The 13,813-nt window shown below is 45.6% G+C and overlaps 1 protein-coding gene across 1 annotated transcript; it reads right to left on the bottom strand.

Moving 5' to 3' along the window:
* Positions 1-2,226: 2,226 nt before the first annotated feature.
* LOC119303141 (beta-glucosidase BoGH3B-like) lies at positions 2,227-6,315 on the bottom strand. The gene is made up of 10 exons (XM_037580232.1): positions 6,043-6,315; positions 5,112-5,387; positions 4,804-5,008; positions 4,537-4,627; positions 4,281-4,423; positions 3,907-4,150; positions 3,697-3,801; positions 3,266-3,448; positions 2,972-3,176; positions 2,227-2,911 (listed from the first exon to the last, which is right to left on the bottom strand). The coding sequence occupies exons 2-10, from the start codon at positions 5,329-5,331 to the stop codon at positions 2,430-2,432; spliced, it is 1,878 nt and encodes a 625-aa protein (XP_037436129.1). The 5' UTR covers positions 5,332-5,387; positions 6,043-6,315; the 3' UTR covers positions 2,227-2,429.
* Between the last annotated feature and the right edge of the window lie 7,498 nt (positions 6,316-13,813).

The following is a 13,813-nucleotide window of genomic DNA, read 5'->3' as shown; positions in this document are numbered from 1 at the left end:
CCATCTTTTAATTAAAAGAAGGCAAGTATTTTCATTTTGTCAAGCTTAATGTCACATTATATCCCTCCAGTAGGCTCAGGAATAGATGAGCATACACACTCTTGGGCTGACCTAGTATGGTGGGTGATTTTCTTTTATCTTTTTTTTTCATTTTCTACTATTTGTTCATTTTCAGAAGCCAACCAATTTTTTCTTTTATGTGTTTCTGGTTTGCTTATTTTACTCGGTTTTTGTCTGGTTTCTTTCTTTTTATTTTCCCTTCACCTTTTCCTTTTTCATTTATTTTTTCAAATAGGTGGACCCTTTTCAAAATTGCAAAGATTTTGCTAATTTGTTAACTTTTTCCAAATTTTGTGGACTTTTCCCAAATACATTTTTTTCAATATTTTTTGATTTTATTATTAAAATTGGTGAACTTTTTTCAAATCACAAACTTTTCCATGTCTTGAGCTTTGTCAAATTGGTGAATATTTTTTTCAAATTTTATGGATTTTACCAAGTTTACAAACTTCTTTCAAAAATTTGAGCTTTTTTTCCATTTTATGAACTTTTTTGTTTTTAAAAAGTCAACAGGCACTTGTCTACTAGTCAACTGAATGACCAAAACAGTCACAGGTCCACCAGGCGAGCAAAAGCTATTGGAAAATAGCAGTGGTTTCTAACTAAAGGCATGTACAATAATTGATAAGATAGTCTTATTTTAAGTTTTGTATGTAAATTAGAGATGATAAAAAAACATGTCTAGAATGGGCCATCTCTTAGCCTTATCTTCAATAATTAGTTGTTCCTAAAAACATGTTGAGACAAATTATACTAAGAGATCATTTCTTGGCTTCTCTTAAATAAGATAAGACAAGCCTTCTTTTATGATTTCTCTCTCCTTCACCTCATCATTTATTCTACGTGGCACTGTTAAGATAGAACCATTGTACATGCCCTAATGGGTTGCGGCCTGCTAGGGGCGCGCATGAGCGCCAACAAGAGTCTGGGCGCTTTAAGGCGCTAATTAGGAGCTCACCCATGAGTTAGAGGACTCGGAGGATAACCTCCAAGCACGAACCCCCTGCATGATGTGGGGAGCCTGGTTTTTTAGGTTTGTTTTTTATTTTACTTTTAAATTCTTTTGGAAAATTAGAGATAGGTTCCAGATTAAAAAAACATTCCGGAATTTCAATTTTTTTTGCAAAATAATAAAACATGAATTCAAAAAAACATTTGTGATTTGCAGAAAAAACTTCATTAATTCAAAAAGTGATCGTGAATTTTAGAAAGTATTAGTGAATTTAAAAAAATCCAAAAACTTCGTATAGTGTTTTACGAAAAAATTACTCTTTTTTTGTGGTGGTGCCATGAAGCCAGATTATGTGTGCTTGTAGAACTGATTATTCAAATCGTTGTGTGTTATGTGCCATGTTGCTTTTGTTGGGTTGACTCTTTGTGGAGTTGGAACTTTTTCTCGACATTTATGATGAATACTTAATGGTTCGAGCCTGAACTTCTAGGGAGTCATCTCCGGCGCTTGTATGCTCGTCGCCCATGGCTTCCCATATCTTTTGAATGAGCAACTCAAGGGGCTTTCAAAAACCTTTATCAGTAATCAAGTTCACACAGGTGAACGAGTTGCAGTATCGCCGCTCCAATCTAATTGCAATCTCTTTACCATAGTATTGGCAATTTTCATCTTACAAAGATTATTACTATGGAGCTGATGTCTCTAAGAGATTTCATTGTAACTCTTAGTTGCAGGAGTTACTTTTTATTTTGTAATTTCTTGGACCGTAAATCCAAATCAGTGTAGTGTAATGGTTGCGAGTCTAAATAAAATTACAGATATTTCTCAAAAAAATTGCGACATTTTTTCCTTCGTCGCACATGCTATGCATCCGTCGTTCATGGTTATTTTAATATTGGTGCTACTATTTCAATAGTATTTGTGTGGTATTATAATATGTCTTATTTCAAAGTGTTACATTGGGTTTTCTCCGCTCCAAAATGTATTTTAATGTTTTATCGTGTATCATCATGTATTTGCAAACCCGATTCAAAACAAGCCCATCCCTTTTTTATTGGTACACAAATGAACCACGTTGATACAAGTTGAAACCAAAAAAGTAGCATGAATTTCAAAACGATCACGGACAGTGGATTCACGGTAGATAAACCACACTTCCATGTGATGCATCATTCATCCGATTCGTGTTTTCGCCACATCCACACCTACGTGCTGATTCGAGGGGTCATTAGTATCTTTATATTCATATAATATCATGGTACAAGGATTGAGATTATTATTGAAGGCCGCGAGAGGAACACGGTGAAGAACTGCTGATTAAGAACCCTCCACGCATGATTTAGCATCTCGTTATTTTGTGCCACACGACATAAGCATCCGTAGCATCTCATGTCTTACAGCACTCATCGCACCGGACTCATTTCATCGCCTCGGTGGTGAGCCCGAACCCGAAGGGAAACAGTGGGTCGTAGTGCTCGTCGCCGACGTTCATCGGCAGCTGGTCCACCGACTTGAACCACGTCCGCGGCAGCTTCCCGGTGAACCCGTAATCACCAAACAGCACGTCGGCGACGCCCTGACCCTCCGAGCCGGGCAGCCAGGCGGCCACGAACGCGTCCATGGCGCCGATGTACGGCTCCACCACCAACGGCCTGCCGGAGATGAGGACCACCACGCACTTGACGCTCTCGCACACGGTCTGGATCACGGCCGGGCCGGGCTCCGGGATCGTCAAGTTCAGGTTGTCGCCCGCTGTCTCGGCGTACGGCGGCTCACCGACCACCACGACGGCGTAGTCGTACTCGCCGGCATCCACGGCGCTTCTGCCTGGGTTCTCGGCGTAGACCACCTGCGTGCCGGGGTCGACCGTGGACTTGATCGCCGAGAGGATCGTCGTGCCTGCATTCCATGCCATGAAATTTTGTTCGAACAATAGACTCAACGAGAGATGACATTTACCTGCAGTGTTGTTATTGCCAGGCTCTCCTTGCCATGTGATCGTCCACCCCCCACATTGGTTGCCCAGGTTGTCGGCGTGGCTGCCGGCGACGAGGATCTTACCGGCCTTCTTCGGGAGAGGCAGCAACGGAGTGGAGGCAGATTTTCCGTTCTTCAGCAACACCAGGGATTTCCTGACAGCTTCACGGGCAACTTCGCGGTGTTCCTACAAGCAGAAGAGGACACATCGCTAAATATACTATAATCAAGACGGATGAAGTGTGAGAGAAAGGAACTGCGTTGTTCAGAACTGACATGGCTGCCAATTTCACCGGCGAGGCTTGGATCGGCGAACGGGTTCTCAAACAGACCCATGGTGAACTTGACACGAAGAATTCTGTAGACAGCATCGTCGATTCTGCTCATGGGGATAATGTTGTTCTTAACTTGGTATGTCAGATCATCAATGAATTCTGTGTAGGCGAAAGGAACCATCACCTGCATATAGTGTGTTTCAGTTCAGACTATGTTCAGAAAGGGAAGGCAACACTGCATTTTCATCAGTTGTATACAGAGATAAAAAATCACCAAGGATGTATCATAATCAGTAGAAGAGGACCACCCCTCTATTGTGACTGATGAGGCACTAGATATTAACTCCACTGTTGAGTGTTGACCCCAACAGAAAAATGGAGCGAATGATGCATTCCACAATTTTTATCATGTAAAAAGTTCACAGACCATACCATGTCAATACCGGCACCAATTCCAGCCTCAACTGAATAAGAATAGTTTACGCCCGGAGGAGAGGTGATCTGATCAATGCCTTCATAGTCTGTAATCACAAAACCCTGTTTGCTCAAGAGCCAAAGAAATAAATAACATTAGAATCCGTTAATATACTTGCAAAAGCAAATAAAGACACCAATCTTCTGTCTTTGTGATGAGCAACTGACCCTAAATTTGAGCTTGTTCTTGAGAAAATCGGTGATAAGGAAATGGTTTGCATGCATTTTCTCCCCATTCCAACTAGAGTAGGAGACCATAACTGTGGAGACACCTCTGATGATAGAATTGTAATAAGCAGGCATATGGATGCTCATTAGCCCATGCGTATCAATGATTGTGTTGTTTGCGTTGATTCCCATATATGTTCCACCATCACCGACATAGTGCTTCGCGCATGCAGCGACCTTCTTGCTACATGGTATTAGAGTGATATCAAAGTTAGTTCCATCAATAAAACACTAGTTCCTTTTACACATGAGTATACAAGACACACTGAAGAAAATTCAGTTACTAGAACTGTATGATGCAGATGGAGTATTACCTTCCACCAACATATGGCCTTCCTGTGTAATCTGATGGAGCATCCCCTTGCAAGCCAGAGATGAGTGTGGTCATTGACTGGACAACCTTTGGGTCTTCGCTATAGCTTTCGTAGCACCGTCCCCATCTTGGGTCTCTACAAACCTGAGCAAACATCATGTCAACTAAATAAATGTGTTCCTAACGATAACTAGGAAGACATTTGCAATCCCATGCCAGACCAAAGCATTCAAAAAGCAAGCTGTACTATCTATTACCGCAATGCACGGAGCAAAGGCGTAAGAGATTCCGGTAGCTCTAACTTCAAGAGCAGTTGCTTCTCCTATCCTCTTCACCAGCATAGGGTCCCTGGAATGAAAAAAATACACATAAATACATGTATATGCTAGCAATATACGCATCACATGCACTATATGCATCAAAGTTGGTGCTTTTTGCGCGAGAAATTCACAGCTTACCCATCCAATGTAATATATGAAAAGATGAAATTGAATTATCATATCAAAAGCAGAAACAGTTTCTACCTGGTAGCTCCAAGCCCAATATTGTGGGGGAAGATAGTAGCTCTGTAGGCATTATTGTTGCCATGGACAGCATCAATACCGTAGATCATCGGAATACCAAGCCGTGTAGAAAGAGAACCCTTTTGTATCTCATTCACCATCGAAGCCCAAGCCTCAGCAGATGCTTGAGGAGCAGGCACGCTGCCTCCACCACTCAGCACACTGCCTGCATCATCATACAACACAATGGTTAGTTTGTTACACTACAAACTCTGCAGCCCTTCACCATCTGCAGTGAGTTGTTTAGAATGAAATAAAACATGAGGCACCTATGAAGTATTTGGACATGGCCTCTGCCGTGGCATTCACCCTCTCAATCTGAGTCATCTGGCCGATCTTTTCAGCCAGAGTCATCCGACCAAGCAGATCGTTGATGCGAACGGCGAGAGGCTGCTTCGGATTCTTGTACTTGGCATACTCCGCTCTCACCAGCACAACCAGGCAGAACATGAGGAGAAGAGAGGTGAACTTGTTGCGCGAACTCCCCATGTTGCCACCGTGTGTCTGTGGTATCGATCACCACAGGCTTCTATATAGACAGACACCTAAGCAATGGTGCCAACAATGTGAGTGAAGTAGCGAACACTCATGGTTATACCAACAGTGGAAGATCAATCATGTGTTATATTCTAATGCGACGCTGTTGTATGAAGAAACCAGACACTGGACCAGTCAAGGGACTCCTGCAGCCATCATATCATATAGGAGCATAAACAAGCAAAAGTGGACACTCCTGCAGCCAAGTACAAGGGTGCATATCTATTACTACTTAAAACCAGGTAATGTTGCTCAAGAATGGGTTTGGACAAGGACCGACAGTTAAAAAATGATAGTAGCTGGGCAGGCCATCTGGCCATGTGCATATCTGTTGGTTGTTCTCCAGTGCACGGTATGAGTAGCTGGTTTTGCACGGTTTGGAGAAGAAGGAAACCACTAAATCCAGGTAAGTTTTCCCCCAATTTTCATGGCCCAAAACACATAATGTTGCTGGAAACCGGCATGATTTATATTTTATAGGCGGAACATCAAGCAGCCTGGCCCTGATTCGCCGAAATCAGCCGTGGCGGAACAAATGGGTGGAAAACAGAAACAGACAATGCAGCATAAACAGAGCACAATAGGGGCTACAGTTTCTGAAAATCTGGAAATTCAACAGCAGCGGCAGCTAAGATAGTACGGTAAATCTGAAGAGCAGTATACCTTGCAAAGTAGCTTCCCCTGGTAGTGAGAGGCGAGGAAGTGAGAGCTTGGCGCGGCAGGGCAATGGTATTTATCCCCTAGCAGCGCTGCAAAGGGCCAAGCCAAAGTGGTTTCTTCTTTCTTCCCCTGGCGAGAGCATTTTCCATGGAGAGGAGAGGCACTCCAGCTCCAGCGAGTGGCTTCTGAAGCCAGTTCTCACCGTCGTCCACCTCATCTCTCCCCTCTCCTCGGTCTCACACCCGTGACATCCTCTCCCCTCATCTGGAGGACCCACCTGCCATCCTCCTCCTCTACCTCATTTACTTCTCTGCACTAGGGTCTGAGTTACAGCATGCTGGCTGGTTGTTTCTTCCCCCACAGCTCCACCCCTCCATGGCTCCATGTGGAGATGGCGTGGAGTGTCAGAGATGGCGAAGAGATGTCCGACGATTAAAAAAAACTGGTGAATGATTAGCCTCCAGAAATAAATCTATCCCTGGCAAGAGCACAAGCCTGACAATTTTTCATGAAAAATGGTGTTCCAGATTCAAAATGATACGACATAGAGATTGGCATTAGAGCAACTCCAACGGGCCGACCCAAACGGACGACGCTTTTGTCCGTTTTTTGTCCATTTGGGTCGGCCCGGTGGACACAAACGTTCGGCACTGTGTTTGGGTCGACCCGAGCGCCCAACGCTGGCCCGATCCATTTCATTGACGCGCCAAAAAAAGTATTGCAAGCATTTTGAAAATAAATACATACATTTAATTAAACATAAAAGCCGGCCACGAAGGGCGGCGAAAGTCTACATTACATTAATTAAAATACTAAAAACTAGACGCGCTGCCCTAGACATCTTCGTCGGTGGCGGCGTCTGCGTCTGGATCGGTGAGGTCGATCAACGTCGGTGCAAGGCCGGCCCAGGGGAACGCCGCGTTCTAGACGCCGATGATGTCGGGCTTTGCCGCCGCTGCCTGCGCCTGGCGCGCCTCCTCTTCGGCCTCGCGCTCGAGCATCTGCAGGCGCTGGCCCTCCCGGCGGTCCTCGGCAAGCCGAACGCGGCGCCAGTGGTTGAGGTAGGCCGCCTCCTACTTCTCCGTCGCCCCGAGCCAGATCGACGGAGCGCTGACCCACTCGCGGACTACTCCGGTCCAGGAGTAGCGCTCGATGTAGGCTGGCTCCTCCGGCTCGGCTTTGGGCGGGGACGGCGGGGCCACCGACGGCACGACGCAGTCGCCCGCCGTGGAGAGGGCCATGGCCTCCGCCATGGCAGCCTCGAAAGCCGCCTCGTCCGCCTCCCTCCACCGCTCCTCCTCGCTCTCCTTGATGGCCGCCTGGTAGGCGGCCTCGGCCTCCTGGTCCTCGTCGCGGACGACGAGCGCGGGCGGCGGCAGGCTGTGGTTGACGCCGCGGACGCCGCGTCGCCTCATCTCCTCGTGCTCGATGGCGAACCATCGAGCCCAGTTGAGCGAGTCGACGGCGAAGCGCGGGTCGGCGCGCTGCTCCTCGGTCAGCAACGCCCACCGGCACCGCACCTCCTCCGCATAGGCCCTGGCCGTCCGCGGCGCCGCCGGCACTGGGATCCTCTCCGGATCCAAATGCCAGTCGTGCGGCAGCGTCACGTCCGGATACGGCAGAGGCACGCGATGGTTCCAGTGCCACTCTGCCTGGTGCACTGACACACTGATGCGATGCCTCTGCCGGGGAGCGCGCGCCGACGCGGGAAGGGCAGGGAGGGAGGGGAAATGGCGGGCGGGGGCTTTGCCCTTGCGGCTGCTGCCGACGCCGGAGAAGAAACCCATGCTGGCGATGGCTAGGGTTGTCGCCGGCGTGGGGCAGGGGTGGCCAGATAGGGACGGGGGGGCGAGTGGTAGTGGATGAGGACGGCCCCGCCACACCCCGGCTTAAAAAAGGACGATCGTCGTCGCTGATGCGTGGGCCCAAGATGGACGGTCGTTATAAATTATGTTGACCGTAGCGGTTGGTCAGCCACCAGATGGGGACGCGGCGGACGGCGAGGAGACGCGCGGCGTGTCCGCTTCGCGTCCACGCCGACGCATTCCAGTCGCAATTTTGGGCCGGAAATGGGTCGGCGTGGACGTCGGGCGGACACGATTTGAGTTTGAATCGGCGCGTTGGTCCGTCACTTTTGTCCACGCCGACTCAAACGAACGCGGGCGGACGAAATGGGTCGCCCCATTGAAGTTGCTCTTACACATTTGTTAAAACTATCCACGTGTACTCTTCTCATATTACGACCATCATACATACTCATATTCGCAGTGGGAGCAAATGCCGCAAATCTTGACAGATCTTGAGGCACAGTTCCCCAGGGGTTGTCTTGGCTCTAAGGAACAGTGCCCATGTGGCTGAACTGAAACAACAATCATCCTTGGGGCTTCGGGAATCCCGCATACTGTACCACGTGTTAGCTACGTGTGCATCACAATGTACATGTGGCCAAACCTGTCCATACTCTGGGACCCATGCGTAACTCATAGCTCTGTGATTGGAATTAACTTGCTATTGCTATGTGTACTAGATGGTACAATTTCAGTGCTTATTGGCCTAAGTGCTGCCCCTAAGCTTAAGCTTTCTTGTTCGTGGACAAAAGCCACAATGTATATCGGGAAGCCATAAGGAGGACTTTTCGGCTTATGGATGGACTTTTTTTGTCTCACATTTGGGCGCCCTTTGTTTTTTTTCGGAGCACAAGAAAAATATATGTATTTTTTTATCCCGGCTACTACCCACTCCCAGGGAGCGCACTTTCTTAACACAATATCATAAATACTAATTTATTTTCAACATCAAAATCTAATAGCATCATTCGTTATTATTTTATACACTGATTTTTATAGCAGCAACCCTATTGACATGGATTTTGTGCAAGTGTGCTCATGCGCTCTTCTTGTTTCAAAATAATAAATCCAAAGAGCAAGTTTAGAAAATGAAAAAAATTTGCATGCATGTACATACTAAATGAACTATGTATGTCCAAGTTCTGGTGAGAAAATAATTTGATTTGCAATTTTCATGAAAAAAAGACAAGGCGTTAAAACATATTTAAGGGTTTAAAGTTTTTGTGTGTGCATAGCTCACAACATTCAAATCTTTGCACAAAACAAGAAGCCTCCAAGTAATACTGAAGTCATCTACATGTGAGACTTAGTTTGTTTAGGAAGAATAGTTTTACTTTATCTTTGAGCTAGGAATACATGCTCTCAAGCTCTGTTGGGTTTTACGCCCATGTAATGGGAGATATGATCACACATAATATCATTCAAAAGGTATCATCACCCAAATTTTTTCCCTTAAGAACGAGCACCATAAGATAGTTCAATATGTTTCATAAGTAACTTGATTCTCTAATTGCCACATCGTATGAGTTTCCGTTTCTATGCGACCTATTGTTTCCGGAGCCTCGAAGGCGGAAGGTTGATGAAGAAGGGTGACTACTTAGCTACACAACAGTAGAATGGCTTTTTTTTAAGATTCTATACATACTATGATATGTCTTCCAAAAAATACTGAAGTTAACATTTTTCATTCAGGGCAGTTTAGTATTCGGAAATAGAACCTAAGAAATTGCATTTCCAACCCACGTACTGTGGATACTTCAAGAGTTTATTTGTAACTTTTTTATGAAGTATATATACAAAGCACTTACATGTTAGTGCAAAATCAAATATTGTGTTCTCAAGGTACTTGTAAGAAGAGGGTGTATGTATCTATTTAGAGATGCACGTATTTGAGTACCCCGACATTCACATTCAAAGGAGCAAGATTGAGGTGGAAAAACTTCACCTGCTTGGTCTCATCCCTAACAAACTGATCTGATTTTGTTGTACTTGACTTCTGCTGCTTATTAGCTACTCCCTCTGTTCCATAATGTAAGATGTTTTTTTGACACTAATATAATGTCAAAAAACGTCTTACATTATAGGACGGATGAAGTAGTAGCCTGCAACCCATTGTTTTTGACACCTACAACAAAACATCGCCATACCACAAGATGGCAGAGCGAGCCGCAAGCGTTGTCGATTCTTTAGTTTGTGACGGCATCCGTAAAGAGCTTGCTGGGCAGCTTGGCAACTACCTCGCCGAGCGTGGAGTCGTGCGCCACCATGAAGCCGAGACCTCCGGTAAATATGGTCGGTCAGGACGCACCATCTATGACATGGGGCGAGAACCAACAGGAGGCTAAATTTAGTGTTTTGACCCTTTTGCGAAAGTTTAGTTAGTTTTGATCCTAGTTTGAATTTTTTCGAGATCTGATATTTTTCCTACCGCTAGAGTCGATGCCGGTAGGGTTGTAACGTTCTCGATGCGGCTATATCTTCCACGTGTCGAAGCACGACTTAGAGGCATAACCACATTGAAAGCAATGTCGCAAGTGAGGTAATCTTCACACAACCCATGTAATACATAAGGAAAAGAGATACATAGTTGGCTTACAATCGCCACTTCACATAATACATGAATAAAGCATTATATTCATTCAAATACACTCAAGGCCCGACTACGGAACCAAGATAAAAGAAGACTACCCCAAATGCTACACAGATCCTCGATCAACCCCAACTGGGCTCCACTACTGATCAACTAGAACGAAACAACACAAAGGACAAGATCTTCATCGAGCTCCTCCTTAACCTTGGTTGCGTCACCTGCTCGGTAACATCGGCACCTGCAAACTGGTTTTGGAAGTATCTGTGAGTCACGGGGATTCAATAATCTCACACCCTCGCGATCAAGACTATTAATTTAAGCTTATAGGAAGGGTAAAAGGTATGAGGTGGACCTGTAGCAAGCGACTAGCATATATGGTGGCTAACATACGCAAAAGAGAGCGAGAAGAGAAGGCAAAAGCACGGTCGAACAACTATGATCAAGAAGTGATCCTAGAACAACCTACGTCAAGCATAACTCCAACACCGTGTTCACTTTCCGGACTCCGCCGAGAAGAGACCATCACGGTTACACACGTGGTTGATGTATTTTAATTAAGATCAACTTCAGGTTTTCTACAACCGAACATTAACAAATTCCCATCTGCCCATAACCGCGGGCACGACTTTCGAAAGTTCAAATCCCTGCAGGGGTGTCCCAACTTAGCCCATCACAAGCTCTCACGGTCAACGAAGGATATTCCTTCTCCCAAGACAATCCGATCAGACTCGACAACCGGTTTACAAGACATCCTCGACAATGGTAAAACAAGTCCAGCAAAGCCACCCGAATGTGCCGACAAATCCCGATAGGAGCTGCACATATCTCGTTCTCAGGGCACACCGGATTGTCCAAACTTCCGGTAGGCCAGCCCAGAGTTGCCCCTGGTAGCCACCGGCGGCTGACAAGGTGGACCAACACTCAGAGGAGCACTGGCCCGGGGATTTAAATAAAGATGACCCTTGAGTCTGCAGAACTCAAGGGAAAGAAAAGGCTAGATAGCGAATGGTAAAACCAATGTTGGGCCTTGCTGGAGGAGTTTTATTCAAGGCGAACTGTCAAGGGGTTCCCATTATAACCCAACCGTGTAAGGAACGCAAAATCTGGGAATATAACACCGATATGACGGAAACTAGGGCGGCAAGAGTGGAACGAAACACCAGGCATAAGGCCGAGCCTTCCACCCTTTACCAAGTATATAGATGCATTAATTAAATAAAAGATATTGTGATATCCCAACAAAATATCCATGTTCCAACAAGGAACAAACTCCAATCTTCACCTGCAACTAACAACGCTATAAGAGGGGCTGAGCAAAGCGGTAACATAGCCAAACAACGGTTTGCTAGGACAAGGTGGGTTAGAGGCTTGGCTTAACAATATGGGAGGCATGATAAGCAAGTGGTAGGCATTGCAGTATAGGCATAGCAAAAGAGCGAGCATCTAGCAAGCAAAGATAGAAGTGATTTCGAGGGTATGGTCATCTTGCTTGAAATCCCGCAAGGAAGAAGAACGAGTCCATGAAGAAGACAAATGGATATAGTCGAATGGGTCCTCACAAACGCGACTTTAACGAAACCAATCCGAAGAAGCAACACCGGAAAGAAGCACACACAACATAGTAAACAACCAACACACGAACATGGTATGATATGCGGTATGCGGTATGTGATGCATATGCATGATTTGCAAAGGAATGATTGAACCTGACCTCAACTTGGAAAATCCAAGAGTGCCACTAGAAAGGTGAGGTAATTTCGGTCGAAATCGATATAAAGATCACCGGAATCGGATGTACGGTTTGAAAATGGCAAGCAAAACAAATATGGCACCAGACTGCGATAAACAACAAGTAGCCTTCTAAATGCATCAAGATGAATATGCTACAGCACTCAAACATGGCAACAAAATACATGGCAGGGATCCACTCATGATGCTTGACAAAAGGTGAACACTGAGCTATGGCTAATTCAATCAATAGCAGTTTCAAACAAACATGGCAAAAGTGCAAACGATAACAGGTTTCAGACTTAGTGAGATTAACATAAGTCTGAAATTTATCATCAGGAAGCAAACTTTAGAGCCTGATAACTACATGCTACAGGAACATATCATGGCAAAGCAAGGCATGGTATGAAGCTACTCTAAGCATATAACAAAAGTCCCTTAGTGACCATGAGCCAAAAGGGATCAGAAAATACAATTGCAAGCATGCGAACATAGTAAAAACATAAATAGATTTAGACTTAGTGAAAAACTGAAGCATGCAAAATAGATTAACGAATAGGCATGTTTACGAACTCGATGCACTCACTACGAGGCATTGAAAGACAAACTAAACATACACCCAGTAAGAAGACATGGCATAGAAGCTAGACATGGCAGGAACAACAACATAGCATGCACGGATCAATAGCAACAACCTCGGCAAAATCGCTAAACATGTTAACAATCTGCCAGGAACGTTTTATAGTAAAAGTAGAGCTCGATTGGCTCAAGCTAGGGTGCTCCATAATTGCAAACAAAGACATGGATGGATAGAGCACAACAATATTAACAAAACATCCTTACTGATCATTCTCAAAAGAGATACGGATCACTAGGAAACAACATGAACATAAGGCATAAAAACAATAACATGACAAGGACTTGGTGAAATTCTAAGTCCCTGAAATCAGCATCATCGAGTAAGCTACTTTGCATGCTTGTACTAGTCACCACAAAGATCACAAAAATACATGGCATACATCCCTGTAAAGATGGCATGGCATATAACAAAACACATGTAGAGCTCAGGATCATAGCATGCACACACTAATCATGACAAAAATGACAAAAGATCATTTGCTGAAACAGATCTGACATAATCATCACATAGCCCTCTTCCAACAACATTTCGGGCATCAAGATGAGCTCAAATGCAAATGATTCAATGAGATGAAATGTTGTACTCGTCGAGACGAACATTTTGAAATGCTACACGCGCGAATTGAAGCTACGAGTGCAGAGTTATGATGCGATGAATATGAGCATATGAATCTAGAAACTTCAGGGACTTAGTGGAATTTACCTCCGCGAAAAGTCAACACGGGATGAGGATATCCGAGACGAGGGGCCGTTTGGATCGCGGGATTGGTGGATCTGATCCAATCTCACCAGACCCGGGCGGCGGATCTCTCCGGCGAGCTCGCGACTCCGGCGATGACCGGAGAGGACGGAGGAGGGCGCGAGGCGGCGTGAGGAGGTCGGGGCCGGCCGGGCGGCGCGGTTGCCGGCGAGAGGCGGCAGCGAGGGAGCTCGGCGGCGGCGCGAGCGAGGCGGCGGAGATGGCAGCGCC

Source organism: Triticum dicoccoides, chromosome 5A (assembly GCF_002162155.2).
Source record: "Triticum dicoccoides isolate Atlit2015 ecotype Zavitan chromosome 5A, WEW_v2.0, whole genome shotgun sequence".
Taxonomy (NCBI): Eukaryota; Viridiplantae; Streptophyta; class Magnoliopsida; order Poales; family Poaceae; genus Triticum; species Triticum dicoccoides.
The sequence above is the reverse complement of the archived record's forward strand: the minus strand, read 5'-3'. Positions and strand labels throughout refer to the sequence as shown.